We start from the raw sequence: 20,286 nt of genomic DNA on the forward strand, positions 1-20,286 counted from the left end.
TATGACCCAGCAATTCTACTCCTAGGTATCTACCCAAAGGACATCAAAACATTAATTCAAAAGGGCACCTGCACCCCTATGTTTATAGCAGCACTATTTACAATAGGTTAACTATGGAAATGACCCAAATGCCCCAAAATAGATGATTGGATCAAGAAGATGTGGTTCATATACACAACGGAATATTACTCAGCAATCAAAAAAAGATAAACGCATGGCATTTGCAGCAACATGGATGGAGCTGAAAGGGATCATGCTCAGTGAAATAAGCCAGAAAAAAGAAGAAAAATACTGGTTTCATTTATAGGAGGAATGTAGAGGATCCAAATAAGGAATCGGGGGACGGGGAGGGAGTTATTATAATAAGGTAAAAATCAATCAACAAGCAACTATAAACCAGAGACATTCTGCAGGAGGGGAGAAGGGAGTAGGATCAAAACAGGGGTGGGAAGAGCACAAGGGTGATGGTACATGGGTGAATTGGTGGTGGGAATTTCACAGGGACTATACCTGAGATGAGAAAGCATATATTGTTAAAAAAAAAAAAAAAAGAAAAAGAAAGAAAGAAAGAAAGAAAGAAAGGAAGAAAGGAAGAAAGGAAGGAAAAAGAAAAACGATGTAAAAAATATATAAAATTAAAAAAAATTTAACTGTTGTGGCTCTAAGGGAAAAAAAAAACAGTGAATCTTGCCTATTTGCATATATTGCAATCAATGTATACAAATCATTGCATGGACATACCAGTGAAGAAGATTCTGAATCAATTGATCTGTGATGAGGTGTGAGTATTGGTACTTGTAAAAACTTGCCAGTTGATTTAAATAATCAACCAGAGTTGAGAACCACTGGACCCACATTTTGTTTTTTTGTTTTTGTTTCTAGGAGGCAACCAACCCCACAGATGAACCAATATTTTGATAAAGTAACAACCACTGAGCTAGTTTTTTGACAGACTACCAAATTCAGGTGCATGTGACTCCTAAGTCTTTGAGAAGTCAAAATTGCCTATCAAGATTTTGGACTTTTCATTTTCTGCCAAGAATGATGTTTTCCTTTTCTACCAGTTAATTTACGTGGCTTGTTCCTTTAACAAATATTTGGTGCTCACTGGAGCACAGCATGCTTCGACACCATACAAAATAATATTGAGTGGTCCTGTCCTGCGGGGGTATAAGAAACATGCAGGCAATAAGTGAATCTTTTCTACAAGAAGAAGAAACAAGTCGAACATAAGTATTGTACAACTCAGGACAAGATAAACATTGATGGGGAGAAGTGTAATCAGAGAAGCCTTCTTGGAGGAAGTGAGCTATAAAAAGACATAGTGGAGAGAGCTGAGCCGGCTATTAGAGGGGCAAGTGCCAGTAGAAAAATTCAGGAGGCCACAACAAACACGATGCTTACTGAGAAATGACACCAGCTTGGTTGGACTTGAAAGTCACCAGTGAAAATATCTTAGCAATCCATTGGTCAGTGGGGTAAGTAAAATTTATGTCTTAAAGGCATTTCATAAAGATGACTCATAAGTAGACAATCCAACTACAGCTTACAACATGTTACATTCCTAAAAACATTTTTAGTGCAGATGACCAAAAGGGTTAAATAGAACCAGGAGAGAGGCATGCCCATGTCTGGTTGACTAGTGTCAGGTCCTCATGCACATTATTTTTTTCCCTCTGGATCTTATTTATAAAATTAGAGTTAGACTAGAGGTGCCTACTTGTTCCAACCATTCAGCACCTTTGTGAGTTTCCTCAGTCCCTGTGTTCTAATTGCTAACATTGGATCCATTTGTTAGTCCATGGCAGATGTAACTAATAGTTGTTTAATATTGATTATCAACATTAAGACTCTCAAATGAAGCACACCAAGCGGGCCCTGCCCTTTAGGAGTTTTTATTTAACAGCTGGAATGTGGGTCAGACCTATTTGCATCTTGCTGGCCTGGAATCCCATCCAAACACCTCTTGGGAAAACCCAGCGCTTTGGGTGGTAATGCTGTAATGTGGTGAAAGAACCAGGACTTGGAAAGCCTGGTAGTCTTGACTCACCATGTGAGCCTCAGAAGCTGATCATTTGTCAAACTCCTTAAAACCCTTCTGGCAACCAGTCTTTCTGTTTCTAACAGAAAAGCCTGAAAGCCAAGAGACTCTGATTTTGATTTTTAACTCTTGTCTCCGGGATGGGTGGCTTGCCCTCTCTGAGCACTCTCTCCGCTGTCAGAACATAACGGAGCCTACCTTGCCGGGTGTGGTAAGGGTTAGAGAGAGGGCTGGCCATGTGGCCAACACACCAGACCTGGCCTGGGGCAGCCTCTCAAATGTTAGCGGAACTTAAATGAAAAATGCCACCTCCCTCGCAGTGACGCGAAGATTTGGGGATAAAGGTTATGTTCTCCCTACATGAGTTTTGTTGCTGCTGAGGTAGCTTTGAACAACAGAGTAGGCATTCCAGTACGCTGCCTTTGTCCTTCAGACCTCAAAGGTAATGTCTTTAACACCGACAAACTTTAACATAAGACGTTTTAGGGATAGTGTTTGTGTGCGTGCGTGTGCATGTGTGTGTGTGTGTGTAAATGAGCCTCACGCACTCCATACACACACACCATATCAATGTCTTTGCAATTAAGTTTCGGAGATTTGCATATCAGAAGAAGTGCATTCTCACCACCTTTCTTCCCACCTCCTTTTTGACTCGGGTGCAGGAAAACATTAATTTACTTACCAACATTTGATTAAACTCTTAAGGCTCAACCCTAGGAGGAGGTGGCATTGGACAAAGGATTATTGTCATTCCTCATCAACACGTTTCAGTCTTCCCCTCGAGTTGCCTATGAAGGATTAACATTTCCCTGAAAGGACGACGACAGAATAAATGGCATCGACCGCCAAAGAACTGCCAGCTCCTTTCAGCTGGGGGCACATACCGCGAGCTTTTCCCATATTAGTCAGCTTTATCTCAACTTTTGGGCAGTGCCTCCATCTGAATTTCATGGGTTTCAGGGTCAGTCAAAACAGAATTGTAGGGCTGTTGAGGTCAGAGGACACCGCTGTCAAAGGGTAGTGACCTGAACAGCAAGAGGCAGCCGGCTCGCCTCTCCCCGCCCCTCCCCCCAAGTGCCTTCATTCTAGTGACTCCTTGGCTCATCGCTCCTCCCCCGCCGAGCTCCCTTCCCACCCCCAACCTGGTAATGAAAATCCTCCTGTGACCTGCTTTTTTAAAAACAAACAAACAATCAAACAAAAAAAGAAAACCCACATTATTCCTGATTTTCTTCTGTTCCTGTTTCTCTGCAGAACGACCCAGTCTCGGTCCTTGATCACGTACTGGCGCGCGTGTGCCCTGGGAAACCCTAGCAGGAAAGCTAGTCTGCTGTGACCTGGCAGGGAGCGGAATGAAAAGCCACCTCGGGCATGGGGGGAGCTCCGTGCCCCGCTTGGAAACTGCCTCCAGTTAGCTCACTCAGGAATTTCCCAGAACTTCTGAAAACGCTCTGCCACCCCAGCAGGTTCTATTACCACGGTCAAGGGTGATTTAAAAGCTGCCCTGCCGCTTAGGAGCGAGGCATGGGGGTGGGCTGGGGTGGAAACAAAAGTCGGAAGGAAGAAGCGGCAGCGCGCTGGACAGCACACGGCCCTGGAGGGGGGCAGCTTTGTTGTTCAGATCCCAGCCGGGCCGTGACTGTGGGCCCACTGGGCCTCTGCCCCCTGGCCCGTGAGCAGACGTGATCACACCACCGACAAGGCGAGGAGGTGGTGAGAAGTGGAGGGGGTGCGCCTGATGTGCCTGGCGCACAGTAGGCCTCGGGCCTCGTGAGCCTCTCGAGATGGAGGCCGATGGATTTCACAGAAAGTCTGCCTCAGGTCGCGCAGGGGGAGGTGAGGAGAGGAGACTGCCTTGCCCTTCTTAAGAAGACACTTAGCAGTGTAAGTTTCTGAGATCTACAAGACACAAGGCAGCTATTTCTGAGAGATGGAGCCCGGGCCAGGATGGGCTGGATACCATCCCTGGAGGGGGCACCTCGGGGCAGTTCCTTGAGAATTCGCGGTGGCTTTTCCCTTCTCCGAGGAGACGGTTATAAATACCAAGCATCAACACCACAGCTGCTTCTGAGACTGAGTCTTCCCCACCCCCCACCCCCACCCCCACCCCCCCACCCCCCACCCCCCCCCCCCCCCCCCCGCTGTCACGGTCAGACCTCATTATTTTTCATAATAGTTCTTAAACAACTGGTTTTAGCTCTTGAGGCATTTGTGATGACAACGGGAGGAACAAAACTGGGGAGCCCATCCCTCCCGCCCACCCTCGCTCTTCACCCACACTCCTTTCCTAGCAACAGCTCTTTTTTCAACTCTTGGGGCCCACGACTTCCGTCCCACCTACACCAGCAGCAGCAAAATATGGGGGTGAGAAGGCTGGGGGGTGGGGGTGAGGTGCACGAGGAGGAGGGAGGGGGGCAGAGCTTCAGGGAGGAGGCTGATGAAGCACAAAAGGTTCTGACCTCCTTGGAAGAAGAGGAAGCCGCAAGGGCCAGGTCCAAGCTGGCTTAGCTTGGGAGGCTGCCAAGGAACTGGAGCAGAGAAGTGCCAGGTTAGAAGGGCAGGCAGCAAAGTGGCAGGGAGGTGGGCTGGGCTGGAGGCAAACGGAATAGTGCAGTTAGGGCAGGGTTGTCAGCTGTGGGGAAACTGTCCATAGAGTCCATTACTATGCAGTGTCACCCTTTGCCACCCTGGGCAGACTGGTACCGTGTGAAAATGAGCCTTGCATGGTCAGGGAACAGCAGAACCTGGGTCTTAGGACTTCAAGGTAGAAGGGGTCCTGTTTCTCAACCTGGGCAGCATCTGAGAATCAGCTTCGAAAGCCTTGTCCCGTTCCAAGGCGATTATTTACCGTGGGTGTGACCTGTATCCATCGGTAATTTTTGTAAGTTGGGTGGGTGACTCTAGGGCCTCCCCGGTGGCGCATCAGGTTGAGCGCAGCGCTGTGGGGCTGTCCGCGGCCTCTGCAGCGCGGGTTCGATTCCCTGCCGGCTAGGGAGCAGCCCACATGGCGGGGCAGACCTCTCCTGCCTCGCCCGCTGCTCCCCTTGGCAGTGTCTTCGGTCCGTCTGCCTGTTCTGCTCCCTGCTCTGTCTCTGGTGAGGTCTCTCGCCCTCCCACACCTCTGGCCTGTACCCCAGCTCTTGAATAAATAAATCTTTAAAAAAAAAAAAAAGTTGGGTAGGTGACTCTAATGGCAGCCAGCATGGAGAACCACTCACGTCCTGCCCTACCTCGTCCTCCTCAGTGGATCCAGGATTTGATCTCACTTTGAAGCCAATGACTATACCCATCTTTAATTTTAAAAAACTTTTAGTTCCCTGTGATGATATGTCTGCAGCCCTCTCAGAGAGCTTCAGGAGACACAACAGCCCCCTTACCCTCCCCTGCCTCCCCTCCCCACTCTTCCCCCAGGGAGGGGAGAATTTACACTATTCCCTTTCCAGGGTTTAATTTTTTTTTTTTTTAATCTCGCAAATCTGCCTTTAAAAGATGTAAGAAGTTGGGACAAATAACCTGCTTTCTCTCCTTCCTTCTCCAGGTTCCTTCAGACACTCTGATCGATGTCGCTTTAAAGCAAATGTTATGAACAATTCTTGGAGGGGAGAAGGGCAGATGACAACCATCCAGTCATGTAAGAGGGGGTGGGTTGGCTGGGTGGCCCTTTGCTCGGGGGTGGCGGTGCAGGAACATGGGCTGGGTTCAAGGGCAGGGGCCTCAGGCTGCTTAGTCGTACCAGCTGGTGGAGTGTCCCCTGCTCTCCTGCGGCTGCTCCCTGAGTCACTGCCCAGCTGCCAGCCCATTCTTTGTTCCCCCCCGAGCTGCCCACCCCCCCTCACCAGTTCTGCCCGCCCTGGCCCATCAGCACGCAGGCTGTAATTTGGGAATGTCATAGTCGAATGACGTGCCCACGTGAGGTCCAGAGCGGGGAGGTGACCCCGCCAGGGTCGCATGGTGGTGAAGTGAAGCCACGACGCCCTTTTGGTTCTCTTTCCACAGCCTCCGTCCCTCTCCCCATTTAGGCTGGGCCGACCCAACGGCAAGCACTTTGATGATGGGTCCGTGACTGGGTTGCATTCTCAGAGGGGCCGCAGATTCCCTTCCGTTCCAGACCTGGGCTGCACCAGAGGCCCGACAAAGGGCACAGCAGGATGGAGGCCTCGGACACTCCAGGCCTGCGACGTGGGTGAGCCATCCTGGCTGCTGTTCATGGCTTCAGCCAGTTTCAAGCTGGCAGCGTCCTTTTCAGAAAGAATCCTAAACAGGGGAGTGCCCCTTTATTGCCAAGACTCCTCTGTTCTTCCTCTGACAAGTGACTGGCCCCACTCCCAGCTGCCAGCCTTGCCCATGCCCATTCTAGTGACTGGCTAGGAACCATCTGAGGGAGAGAAGGTGCCTTTGAGTCCTGAGCTCACGCGGCAGTTGTCTGTCCCTGGTGAGCCCCTTCTCAGTTCGGAAGATCGAGGTGTAGAACAATTGGGCACCTGGGTAGTGCACTCTGCTCCCCAGGATGGGCACCTTGTACTTTATCGAGAATGTGTGGTGGCCACGTCCCTCATCTAAAGCCTCCTTCTTCCTGCAGTGCTGGAGACGCCTGGTCCTGGGCGTGCTGCACGGAGGGTACACGTGCTCCCAGAGAACGGAAGGTCACTCCAGGATTCAGGTCCTTGTGAATTGTGGCTGTTTTTGTCTAAAGATGAATGCCATTTAATGAGCTGGGGGCTGTTTCTCGTACATGGGTGTTGTTTATTACATGCTGTTGCTACTTGGCTAGAGAATCTGGCAATTGCCTAATTTTTGGTGCTTAGTTAAGTCAAAAGTCAGATTTACTCTCCCCTGTCATTTATGGAACCCCAGCTTTGAAGTGTGAGAGTGTGACAAGCCAGTTAGCCGCGGGTCCATTTTATCATACAGTGACCATGTGAAATGTCATCCTTTCTCCTCCTGTCTTCACAGAGAGACGACGAATGGATCGTGGCCGAAACATCAAACTAGTTTACCTTCGGAGGGTAAATTCCACCATCGACTTTCTTTTTGTAGAACAGTTTAGCCGAATCGTTTCAAGGGGATGCAGTGTAAAATCTACAATTTTAATCTTAAAATCCTTTTCAGGTATAAATGTTCTGTAATAGCAAGTAAGAGGTTGGTTTTAAAAAAAATCTTTCAAAATGCAAACTGAGTTGTCAAGTTCTCATGCCTTATAGTCACTACTGCCGTTTCTGGAAATCGGAGGCTCTGAATTTCACATGCTCAATGTTGGGGCAGAACAGATAATATTCTGCCTCTATAACCCATTCCTCGGCCCTCAACTCAAAATGCAGCACTGAAGAGGAATTTGATACTCAATAAATATTATCCTGTCACTCTTCTGTTCCAGAAGTTTATTATTTAAGGTACCGCACTTGAAGTGTCTTACACCCAGTGTCGCTACAGACATAATGAACTAAGTGCCAGGGGACCCTTTGAACGATGCTGGTACTAAAGAGCAATATTCCCTGTCAGCGCTGTCCTGCCCTTTGCTGACACTGCTGTGCAAACCTAGATGAGTCCTTCTTTGCATGTAGAACTGGTCCCCGACCAGTCTCATCATTCTTCAAGGACCGGATGCATGGCCTATCCAAATTTTAGTGATTTTTTTTTTTATGACAAGATGATAGGGAACTGGATGAGCAGAAACGCATCAGACCATTTTAGTTTGCCGACCCACACCCTAAATATCCAGGATGTTGTTTATATTGCACACACGCACACAGAGATCGTGTCAAGTGCAAAATGAAAATGAAAAAAGCAGGTTTTTTCCAATACTTTTTATTTGAGTTGAAACCATTCATACCTTGCACAACTGTACAGATAAAACTATTTCCATTTTAGCTGTAGACATGATTATCACACTGAGTGGTGTGATCAAAGATTTTATTTACAAAACAATTGCTAAAACATCCGATGTCATATTTCCATTTATTTCTTACCCATAGGGTAATAGGTCCACCATAATTGCTTGGTGCATTTTATAATACAGAAAGAAACCCTATGTTAATCTCTAACAAACCTCACAAATTGCTACCAATCTGACAGAAAAATGCCTACGAAAAAATTTTCCAAAAGTACAATACATTTTTTTATTTCCACACATACACAGTATAGTATAGGCTCAAAGGCACAGCTTTGAAATTTCTTTTTTCTCTCAAAGTGTCGGAAATTTTTATAGTCTTATGAAGGAACCATGAAAGTCATTTTCACACTTGGTGCTTGGTAAGTTAACGCTTGGCCCGTTCAGATTCACAAAGTTAATACAGCAGAGCTGAGTGTGATACTCAGTGCCACAAATCCACATTCTCACACCACTTAAAGACCCTCTCCTGCCTTCTGCGGACACTAGCCATTGTGCAAACTTAGGACAAATACTTGCCTGTAGAAGGGCCAGTCCCCTACAGACCTCCCACCGACTTAAGGCATAGGAGCAGGCCTCCTCCTTCCCTCTAGAGAGTGCTGACATTCCAAGACAACGCCCGGTACTGAGACGGATGTGAGTGGGACGGGGAGTCTGGGGTTTCCAGACCCCTCCGTGGAGCCCCGGTGTTCCAGGAAGTAGTGAGGACCTCACCAGGAGGAAGGGACGCGTAGAGCATATCTGAGGGCCATTCAGGGTAAGCGCAAGAGGACAGAAAGGTGGCAAGATGGATGTTCTTGGTAAATTATGTGCCCATCCAAGAACGCAAACCAGATTCTGTCTCCGGTCTCCATCCTTCAAGACTAAAGAGCTTTTGTCAACAGGACAAACAAGGAGCTTATTGGGCGTGGTGGCCAACACAAAGGAAAGTCATGGAACAGAGGGAAAGGCACAGCTTGGCCTGCCCAGTTATAGTGCTCTCTCGAAAGAGTCAAGTCTGGCTTGGCTACGGGAACCCAATCTCACTGACTTTTAGCGGGGCCCATTTCTGCACTAAAGTTTATCCATCCCGTACCGAATCCCAGCCTCACTTTCATTAGGAAGATGGCAGCCTAGGAATAAGAGTCCATGAGTTATGATATACACAGATAAAGTCGTCTGGGGGATGGGCATTGGGGGCTTTTATTATTATTATTAATAATTATTATTAATATTAAATACGGATTTCTATGATAGCAGTCATTTAGCCCATCCCGTGGAGGCCTCTCCGTTGATGTAAGCAAAACCAGGAAAGTGTTGCATGTGCTCATACTCGGAATTCCTGCGCGTGGTCAGGGGCGTGTACATGTCACTAGAGTTTCCGTACCTCGTGGAGTGCACAGACGGGCTCGTGTAGCACGTGTTGGCTGTGGGCACCTCTGGCCAGCGGGGGGTGACCGGGGTAGGATGCAGCCTGGGAGTACTGCTCATCAGACAAGGTTCCATCCGGGAAGTGGGGCTATTGAAAGGGTACTTGTTGAAGGGAAAGAAATTCCACAAAGTTAAAATTAGCTTGGAGTTGCAAATACACAAGACAGTCATGTTCACAGTCGGTTTTAAGTTAACTTTCTCAAGATGCTCTGAGAGAGTTCATGGAAAGGCGTCACCGAACTTCTCAGAGCTTGAACCTTGGTCTAGGCAGCAAGCAACAGGAGAAACGCAAAGGAAGACCCACAGTGCGCTCCTAATCTGGGAAATTTGGGGAAGTCAAGCCCCAAAAGAGAAATAGCCACCCTGGGAATACAGGGGGGAGAGAGAGTGAACGTGCCCCTCTAGCTCTGGAGGGATTGATGGTTGTGCGTTTCGTCCTCGGTTATGGAGATGTGACAGGTCCCACACTCCATCCTCCCGCGAGAACAATACTGCCAGGTAAAACACAATGACATTATTAAAAATAGCATTTTACAGTTGAATTCAATTATGAACTGCAGCCTGAAAGCCGGCTTTTGAAGAGGAAGCAAGTCAACAGCTTCAAAGGTTATTATTAGTGCCTATCATTTAGAGAACAGCTCTCTTTTTGGTTCACATTCACTCCAGCCCCAGAAGATGCACAAGTAGGAAATGGTAAATTACCAGGCTTGATGCAAGCGTGGAAGAAGGAGTCAACATAAGCCAGCTGAAAGGAGAGGGAAGAGGAGCTGCTGAGCAGGTCAGGAAAACAGGTGTTAGTGACTACAAGAGGGGGGAAGCAGCCGAGAAAGAATTAGGAATCAGAGAAGTGCCCCCAAGTGCTGCTTCTCTTACATTCTTCTCCGTTGCCAAGACAGCTATGCAAATCAGCCCCTTTTAGTACCGTCAGAGGGGAGGAAGGGGAGGAGCTCCAGGCCCCCTCTGAGAGCGGGAGTCTGCAGGCCAGGCCACACAAAGATGCCCTTGCCATCCGTCCTGTCCCCAGCAAGGACAGGAGCCGGTCCAGAAGGATGGCTAGGGCAGCGAGGAGGACAGTGTGTGTGTGAATGTGTGAATTCTTCTGCTCCCCATCTGTCTTCCCTGACAGTTGGAGAGTGGAGCCCGGAGGGATTAGGTGGGAGGCTGCCTCCTGTGAGGGAGACAGCCTGGCTGAAGCCTAGACAGCCGCCGGGCTGGAGGAGAGGCTGTGATAACAATGGCTGCTCCCCGTAGTGGAGGGGGGACCAGAGGAAGCCATTCTGCTTCTTTGAGTGGGAGCCCGAGGGGAGCTCAGGAAGGGTGTCTCTCAGGCCCAAAGCGGGCAAAGAGAACCAATTCATAAGGCAAGAGAGGGGGGCCCAACTGCCAAGAGTGAGGCGTTTTTTTACCCTGTGCACGGCCACGTGCCTCCCATAGCAAAGTGAGGCCACTTCACAGTCAAAAAAAAAAAAAAAAACAGGTAGGAAAGCAGGCAAAGGGTGTGGGGTGGCATCCGGGACTCGAGGGAGAAGGCACCAAGGGCTGTTGCCAAGGGGACCAGAACGCGCACCGAGGCGCTCATCATTCCCAGTCCAATCAACACTTAAGCACCCCCGTGTGCTCTGCAGTGTGGGGATGGGGAGGACGCTGTTTGTAGGGTAGCCACGGGTGGAGGGGTGGGGGGACTCGGCCTGAGCAGTAGGGTGCTAGCAGGACTTACTCTAAAGCCCAGAGAGACTCAGCAGTTTGGGCCCTGTCCAAGAAGCAGGATCCCAGCTGTGTGACACGGAATATTAAGAAGTTTTACAAAGTAGTCCGTAAGTTTTAAAAAGAGTCTGCTTCCCCTCCTGATAGTGTCTCAGTACGCTCCCTGGATGCCTGCACGGGGGCACACAGGCCTGCTCTCTGGTCCTGTGGCCTGCCAAGCTGCTTCCCATCTCCGGAGAGGGTGTCCGGCCTTCACCACCCAGCCCCTCCAGCCCCCTCACGGGCCTGCTGTTGTGCTCATGCTCCGGTCATGTTCCGCTCAAATCTCACCTCAGCAACTGTCTCCTTTGCACGGGGTCAGGTTCATCCTAAGCCCCCGCGGGGTTGTGCCACGTTGGCCACCACATTCCCACTGTCTAGAATCACGCCTGTCAGCAGGTGCTGCGCAACTGTCTGGTGAACGAACCCTGGGATGTTGCCACTAAGGGAAGGTTTAGGGTCGTGTTCTCCAACCCTCTGACATACAGATGGGAAGCCAGGGCCCACGAGCCTAAGGGCCCTACCCGATCGTGGGCCAGTGGGAGAGCTGGCGTGTGAGTCTGTCCTGGAGTAGTTTTCTCTGCCACGCTTCCTTCAAGCTCTCTCCTCCCCTGCAGGGCGGCGCCAGCCCTTTCTCGTCTGACCTGGCCTCAGCTTGCTGGCTCTGACGAGTCCTTGCTCGCCTTGCTTTGTGCAGGTAAAACGTCCCAGTGTGGGCTTGGGGCCTCCTGCCCACAGCGCCCCAGAGAGTGTGGCTTTTGTGCCTAATCCAGGACCCTCGATGCAGCTGTGCCCAGGAGTTGTGTTACAGACTCAGAAGAGTAATTGCCTGGAAATGAGACGGGCTCAAAATATCTCCAATGTGACAATAAAATTCTGTTACCACAGAATCCGGCATGGAAAGTTCTGTCCTGTTAGGTCAGCTAATTGCAAATGAGTCAGTGACTCGCTTTCCCCATGGTGAAGAGGCCATTGAAAGACGAGAGACCGAGTGCCCACGCCTGGGCCTGGCGATGAAAGCCACCAATGAAGCTTCTATTTAGGCTGGCAGGAGCGGCCGGGGCGGGCCCCTGCACCCGCCTCACCTTTCACACCCCACATCCGGCTTCATGCGGGGTCCCAAAGCAGGCCAGGCATAGACCCCAGGGTCCAGAGAGCTCTGTCCAGAATAAAGGCGCCTTTTGTTGAGGGCCCGTAACAGGAAGTGGCCATTTTCTAGGTCACGTCACACGCAGTTGCGGGGCATGCCAACGTGGAGCTGGAGGCGCCGGGCCCCCCCCCCCAGGAGGTGTGTGAGGGGTGCCTGTGCACCCATGCGTGTGCCCGCACTTGCCCATGTGGTCAGAAGGTCCTGTCTGACGGCCCTGGCGTGAGTCCATCTCCGCCGTGATTGACCTTGGGCCTCCTTGGAACCATATTAGGAAGTTCTATTTTGAGAAGCAACTCCCCGGCGCTAAGGCCTGACTTTCCTGCCCACGGAAAGGGAAGAATGAACCCTTTATCCCTGACCCTTCCCAAAGGGGCTCCTACTTGAGCAAGAGGTGAAAGGTGGCCCAGTCAGGGGCACAAACTATTTTCCTATGAAAGGCGGCTCTCACCGCACCCAACTTCTGCCAGCGGGCCCACCCCAGCCAGCCTTCCCGTGGGCCTCTCCGGGAAGAGGACGAGCTCCCCAATAGCCCGTCAGATAATTCAGATTTGCTGTGCTTCTAGGGCCGGGGTCAACTGGAGAAATGTCTGTGCAGCACTCTGAGCTCCTGTGTACAAAGGGCCTGAAACGTGTTAGCCAAACACTGATACCCTTTGTAGACTCAGGAACGTGGTCCACTGACTATAGGGAGAGCCTGAAAGATGGCCGACCGTGTGGGTCGACGACTCCTGCTACAGATGAGGGAAGGGCCTGCTTGAGGTCACACAGCAACTTAATACCAGAGTAAGGCTCCCTTCATCCACTCATTCATTTCACTGACGAGTGCCAGCGCACAAGCCAGGCCCTGTTCTAACCTCTTTAAATCCCCTCACCTTCACAGCAGCCCGAGGAGTAGGAACTATAATTATCCCATTTGTCAGAGGAGGAAGTCGGAGGCAAAGTGGGGATTCGAACTCAGGAAGCCTGCCTCTGCACTTGAGAAACCTCACACCACTGTGACTGAGTGACTTCGATTCCCTGTGGCCCTGGGGACGACCCCAAAGTGGAGCATCCTCAGCAGACCTGTGGCCGTCACTGGGCCTCGAGACGGCGGACTCCTGACCCCGGGCTGGGCAGGGTGCTGGAGAGTTTGCAAATGTGGTGACGCTGACAGGCAAGGCTGAGCATTGGCCACACAGAAAGGAAGGAGGAATAGCTTCCTAGTCCACACTAAGGTGTTTTAGCTTCTGGTTGGTCCCACGGCTTTGGAGATCAAGGACCCGGTTCACAATCACGGTGCGGACAGGGCCGGTGGGGGCGGTTCCACAAACATGTTGAATGAAGCTCAGAAATGTTTTGGAGGTGAGAATTTGGGTCTGGGTTGTTTTCTCTGTCTGGTCAGGCATTAGGATAGGAAACCCCAAGAGGGGCAGCCTGACATCACCCCCTGCTCACTTTGGCATGGACAAGTGCAGCACAGTTGCCGGAAGGGTGTTTTTCCTGAAATAACTCAAGACTTGACTTGGTGGAACCTCATTCATCTGGATTCACTATCTCAGAAATTATGAGACTCCAGGCAGGGCTGGAGGTGCCCCTTTGGGTTTCCCAGGAAGAAAGCACGCGTCGTGCAAAGAGACAGCATACACAGAGGCGCACACCTACTCTATTTCAAAAAGCAAATCACTTCAAATTATTGGCAGCACCTGCGCTCGGGTGAGCGGGAGCCACGACAGCATTTGGCAGGTGTGTGCTGCCAGTTTTCTAAGGCAAGCGTGGCAGCATTTTGGGGAGAAGTTGGTTTCAGCGACTCTTGTGTTGGAAACTCACTGCATTCTTTAACCCCGTTCTCTAATCGTGACTTTCCACAATTCAGGCTGATCTTTCCCCCAGTGACTCTGCCGTGATGGAGTGTCCTGTTCACTCCTTGGGACTGGAACAGCTTGACCTTTGCTCTGGAAAACTAAAACTCATCAGCCCCGCTGCGGATTTTCCCTTCATGCTCAACCTTAAACCAAAGTGCCAAGAAAGGAAGGAAATCGGGTGTCTTGGGTTTCTTTCTCTTTGGTAACATGAAACTTACTGAGAATATTCACAGTCACCTCTTGAATTTACCTCCGCCCGCCTAGCCCACACAGGTGTAGCAATGTTAGCACCGCCAGCTTGGGGGGTAGAGCGGGAGATCTCACACTGGCGTCTGCCGGGGCAAAGGACCTGCTGAGGCTGCTTCCCTCCCCCCGCCCCCACCACCATCCTTAAAAATCTAGAGGAAAAATGTTTTCTTCCCGAGGTTGCTGTGAGAATTAAGTGAGTTTGTGTATTTTGAAAGTGTCGGAAACAGTGGTTGGTGCATAAGTGTTAGAACAAAAGAGAAGATTCTTGGTCTTTAGACAGTATCTTCCCCGGGAGAAGCACGGACCTCAACCTGGGTAGGGATGTGATATGACTAGCTTCTCCCCATCCTACTTCACAAATGGACCTAAGGACAGTGTGTGTGTGTGTGTGTGTGTGTGTGTTAGGGGTCAGAGGTTGTCAAAGGACCTTGTCCCAGGGCCACAGGGCATGAAGGTCAAGAAGGTTTCCAGAGCCGAGTTGGCTCTCCCATCAAGTCTGGACTCAGAGGGCTCCTCCACGGGTTGCCTTTAGTCCTCGGCCCTTCGATGAAGGCCAGCTGTGCCATGAGTGTGCTGGGGACTGTTGCGGCTTCCAGAATGGATGCTGCAGGTCTACCTTAGATCACCTTGGCCTTTGTGGGTCTTTAGGAGACCCTGGCTTCTTTTTACAGCAATGGTTTTACAAAGACCACCCCAGACAATCAGTTCCAGAAATTTCACGAGGAGGGCTGAGGGGATGAAGGGAGAGGAATAACGCTTGGAGCTGTGACTTGGGCTGTAAGGCCCATCTGGCCACAGATGTCTAGACTAGTGCCCCCTACTGGAGGAATCGCTCCCAGGCCAGCCACACTGCTGTCTCCTGTGTACTCCCAGTTACTAGCGAAGTGCTTGCCACCCAGCAGGCACCCACACTCATTCCAGGAATGAATGAATGAATGAATGAACGAGTTGCTTAGACTTGTTAGGTGCAACCCAGGCTACAGCAGCTCGAAGTCCTTCAGCCGGTCGCACTGCGGAGCGCAGGCTCGGTCCCCAGGAGAAGCAGCACCTAAGGAGCTGGCTTCTCCCCGTGACGCAGCTGGAAGCCTAGAGTGAAAGCCCCAGGTGATGATTTAGTGGAATCAACTTCTGGGCTTGTCTGGGGACTATACTGGGGATCCCCTGGGTGCTCCAGATGGAAATCAAAACAGACTCCTGTTTGCCCTGCGTGCCTGGATATTGTGGATACATTCTCCTTGGTGCCCTCCCTTGGAGGGAAGTCTGTGTGCCAACAGCTGATGTAATTGGGGCCTCCACCTTAACTCAAGTCCTGCTAGCTCTCTTCCAGACTCCCTGACAGTCCCCTTCCTGGTTCATCTGAGTGTCCCCGCGCCACTCCCTGGCTCAAAACCCTGCCTCGGTGCCCCCCCATGCCTGCAGAATGCAGTAAGCATCCCCTGCAGCACACCCCACTGCTCTGCTGACCCCAGCTCTTGTCACTCAGCTGCCCAGTAATCCTTAGTGCAGGCTGGCATATGTCAGGGGACAGGGTGCTGACCAAGAGCCTGAGTAGAGGGGCTGACAGTGGCTGGGTCCAAATCCCTGGGAGAGTTACGCCCACGTCCTTTTCTGCAAGGGCTACGCGAGGAGGTGTAAAGTGCTTACTCAGAGCCTGGCACGTGGCAGCTGTTCAGTAACAGGCACTGCACTTTTTGCTAGAGGCTGCATCGTGTGACCTGGGGACACTAGACTTCATTTGCCTTCAGGGTCTTTGGGGTCTCCCAAGGGAGTCAGGCAAATCAGTGATGACAGCAGGCAAAGTGTTACTAACAGGAGAAGTCTAGGCTGCCATGCAAGGCAGGAGGAGAGGCCCTTTGTAAGGCCCTGGAGGAAGGCAGGAGATGCCGCCAAGACAGTGAAATGCTCACCCCGAACACCAGGCAGGAGAAGCTGGAGAAGAGAACCCCAGTCCAGGGAAGGAGATCTGTGAAGATGTGGGGGACACATATGAGCCTCATGGCTGGCCAGAAAGGCAGGCAGAAGCTGGGTGGCAAAGAGTCTCGTGAGACAAGCTAGGAGACTGGACTTGACCTCAAAGCAAGGATGTGCCCAAGGGGAGGATGTGGTGGTCATCAGACTTCAGAGACCAGCAGGAAGGCTGTGGTCATCCACTGGGCTGGAGAGAGACCTGCACTGAGGCCAGGCCAGCGGGAAGGCGGAGATGCAGAGGATGCAAGCTGAATGGAATGGTGAGCAGCTGAGATTGGGGTTCACGCACAAGAGAAAGCATAAGACGAGGCGCACACATGACTGTGGCACTACAGGCGCAACCGCCACCTCTATCCACCACAGGCCACGCGGGAGATTTGCTCTGTTGGACAGAAGGAGCCAAAGGAGACAGGCAGCCCAACTTGGAGCTGGTACAGGGTCCACTTCAGAAGGATTCTTAGGATGAGATTTTGGGGGACAAGAGGTGCTGGGCTGAAAGGGAACGGGGGTGGGAGGCTGAGAGATCAGCTAGGCTGAGGCCAAGAGAAAGGTCTCGACAGGGCTCCAGAGGAAGGGTCGGCGCCAGGAGGCTGGAGATGGGGAAGGGGCCGCCGAGGAAAGGGCTGACTGGACCCTGAAGAGAGAGGGCAGAGAGAGGACGGAACCAAAGCGACTGGTTAGCACCCCGGTTCGTGAGCACGCGGAGAGCTGAGCACCCCTGTCTGTCTGGGAGAGGGCAAGATGCCGAGCAGAGGACCGTCCTCTCCCGGGGGACCCTCGGGCTGCCCGCAGTGTGCAGAAGGTGCTTATTAACCGTGTCGAATGGCCCGGGCGGCTCGCGGCCTCCGACTCACCTGCGCGGAGCTCCTGTGGTACGGGGAGTAGTGGAGGGGCCCCGAGATGGCCGCGTCGTGGGGGAGGGCCGGGTACTGGCTCTGCATCGGGTGCGGGTGCTGGTTGCCATAGCTCCCGTAGTTGTAGCTCCCCGAGTATCTACAGCACACGGAGCACGTGGGACACTGAGTGACAGCAGGGAGGACCCACCGGGCGACCACTGCCTCTGCTCCTCCCCCTCCTTTTGGTCCTTTTTCACCGCCCCCCCCCCCACTTTTCTTCTTTGCGGTCCTTGTCACCTCCAGCCTGTGGCTCTGTTGTGGCTTAGCTCAAACTCCCAAGACGGTCTTCCCTTTCCCCTCAGCACCGCCCGGCACAGTCCCTGGTCTCCCAACCAGCGCCCAGAGAACCCCAGCCAGCCCTGAGCAAAACATAATTAGTGATGAAACCTCTGCGCTCCTGCTGTGTTGAGACGCCCCATCTTAACAGCCTGAAGCCAAAGGAGGGGCGTGGGGGGAAGAGAAATTACTTTGGGATTTATGTTTTCGTATGGTTCAGGCCTCTGCTCCCCATGACGGGGACGGACGCAGCACCTGCTGGGCAGGCGGCCCCAGGGCCCCGGCGGGGGGCGGGTGGTGGTAGCCTGGGTGCCCCACATCTGGCCGAGGGACCTCGGGCTACTCACAAACTGCCTCTCACATCTGTCAGAACGCTGCCCGTGGTTATCCGAGGGCCCCTATGTGGAGACTCTCTAAGGTAGAACGTTCTCATGGAAACCTGGGATATAATCACGGTTCCTCTTAATGGCAGCTTTTACAGCTCAGACGCTGGCACAGGACCCTGGGGTGTCTATGCCGCCATCGCTGCAGCATCAAAACGCTCTCTGAACCAGCTTTCAAAGTCTGTTCTAAAAGTATGGAAAAACACTCTAAGAAGCCCCCGAGGAGATAAGGGCTGCCCTCCTGGCTGGCCACCTGAACATGGCAATGACCACGAGGATGCTGAGAGCCGCCTGGCAGCATTTTGCTGGGTCCCCTCCGCAGCAGGTCTGTGGGGCCCACACCCCCAAGGCTCACGGCTGAGCAGACACTGCACAGCAGACACGGGAAGGTTCACGTCTCCTGATAAAGACAATGCCCCACAGCAGGAAGCCCCTCTGCTTCAGGCTGCACTTTAAATGGACATGTTTATTCATCCCGGCACTAGGTAGGTTTCAGAAAGGTACGGGCAAAATAAATGATTTATTTATTCCGGGTCCAGAACACGACTGAAACCCACAGGGGTTCCCTGAACCCCACTCCTAACTTCCACCCTCCTGAGACCTCCGCCCTTGTTGGGGAAGCCGTAGTTTCAACGAGTCATAAAAGATGAGACCTACCTGGTGCTTCCAAGGCCACAGGGGCACGAGAGCCACCTGGGGGAAGCCCCGGGCAGGTGGTGAGCCGAGGCTTTCCAGACGTTGCGGGGAAGAGCGCAGGCTCTAGGGGCAGACGGGTGGCCCCACCCCACCGTTGACCAGCGGTGTGACTCTGGGGCACTGAACACACCCACCCAAGTCTCAATGTCCTCATGGGTAAAGCGGGGCTACCCATACCTACCTCGCCCAGGTGCCCTGGGGATCAGGTGAGAAATGACATTCAGGGTGGAAGTGAGTGCACTGTGAGAGTGCGGCCAGAGGTGGCGCTGGTCCCCTGCCCGAGCACAAGCTAAGTAAACCCTGCTCTTTAAAATCGGACTTCGAAGTAAGGCACCTACCCGTGCTCCTCTCTGTGGGGATAGACCGGTATCCTGTGTGTGACAGAGGAGGAGGGCACATGGGTACTCCTCATACAGGGCAGCTGCTGGGAGTTCTCGGCCGGGGACCCCGCCGTTGTCACTGTGTACGTGAGCGACCACGTGTATGACTGCATCGCCCCTGCAGAGACAAATCAAGATGCATCAGTCACCCCCAGTTCTTTCTTACAATACTTTAGTGGCTCCCCACTGTTCTCAGCTGAAGGCCACGGTCTTCAGACCCTGGCCGTGCTGACTGGACTGTACCGGAGCAGCCCCCTCCCTCTCTGCCTTGGTTCTGCCTGGTCCACAAACTCTTATGATTTTTTTTCTAGGGTGCCAAGATTCCCAGCACCACAGGGCCTTTGCACATGCTGCTTCTGCTGCTTGGAACCCTCACTCTTAGTACCCACTCATTCTTTATATCTCCAAAGAGAAGAGCTGTCTCCCAGCCACAGCCTGGGTCAAGACCCACACTGTAGTGTAGATTCGGTCTGTTGGAATCTCTCCTTCATGGTTCCTACCACAACGTATAATCTTACACCCATTCATGAATATGATTAATGTCTATTCAACCCTCCCCCCACTCCCGGAACACCAGCCTGTAAACTTCATGAGGGTAGGGGTCTTGCCTATTTTGCCCACCATTGGATGCCACTGCTTAGCACAGAGTCTGGTGGCCTAAGACTTTCAGTAAAAAAATTTAAAAAAAGGGAAAGATAGAAAGAAAAAGGAGGGAAGGAGAGGGAACAAAAGCAAGCTCCAGGCAGCGTACTCAGGCAAATGACTTCCCAACACCCCACTCAACAGGTGTTAAGGATCCAACAAATTGCTCTAAGCAAACATAAGTAGATTATTGGGCTCTGCCTGTTCAGGTCTTTTTGAAGATTATTAGACAGTGACCTTAACGGCGACCTATTCCATACATACTATTAATTCCATTAATTTGATTTTTAATTGGATACCTTGAAAGTGCTAGGGACCGGGAAAAGAAACTTGCAAAATTTGAAACCCTCAAGATGCTTAAACAATTTTATGAATTTGTTAGACTAAAAAATGGTAGTTTAAGAAAATCATTAATGATGAAGATAAACTTATCAACTTGACTTCTGAAAAGTTTAGAATGTTGATATGGTAGAAATAATTAAACCTAATTTAGAAGGCAGAGGGAATAGGATTTAACACCCCCTACTAGGCACTTGAAAAACTGAAGAATTGGAGGCCACCTTTAAGGTGAAAGAAAAAGAAAACTTGGTCCTCTAATTCTGTATTTTCTTTCTTTCTTTCTTTTTTTTTTTTTTTAAAGATTTATTTATACAAGCACTGGGTACAAGTCAGAAGCAGGGGAGGGTGAGAGAATTCACCAGAGCCAGAGTGGAAAGCAGAACAG

The 20,286-nt window shown here is 51.4% G+C and overlaps 1 protein-coding gene across 6 annotated transcripts in view; it reads right to left on the bottom strand.

Annotated features, from left to right (window-relative positions):
- Positions 1 to 8,132: 8,132 nt before the first annotated feature.
- RFX4 (regulatory factor X4) overlaps positions 8,133 to 20,286 on the bottom strand; it is a 104,177-nt gene continuing 92,023 nt past the window's right edge. For 5 of the 6 annotated variants that reach the window (XM_037513709.2, XM_037513708.2, XM_037513705.2 and 2 more), the window contains 3 exons: positions 18,879 to 19,038; positions 17,144 to 17,282; positions 8,133 to 9,440 (listed from right to left, as the gene is read on the bottom strand). In XM_037513709.2, coding sequence (XP_037369606.1) covers positions 9,168 to 9,440; positions 17,144 to 17,282; positions 18,879 to 19,038 — 572 coding nt within the window. In that variant the 3' untranslated portion in view covers positions 8,133 to 9,167. Of the gene's footprint in view, positions 9,441 to 13,889; positions 14,163 to 17,143; positions 17,283 to 18,878; positions 19,039 to 20,286 lie in introns of those variants that run through there. The other variant, XM_037513706.2, reaches the window with a different exon arrangement.

This window comes from Talpa occidentalis, unplaced genomic scaffold (genome assembly GCF_014898055.3).
Source record: "Talpa occidentalis isolate TD23 unplaced genomic scaffold, MPIMG_talOcc4v2.1 talOcc4.16, whole genome shotgun sequence".
NCBI lineage: Eukaryota > Metazoa > Chordata > Mammalia > Eulipotyphla > Talpidae > Talpa > Talpa occidentalis.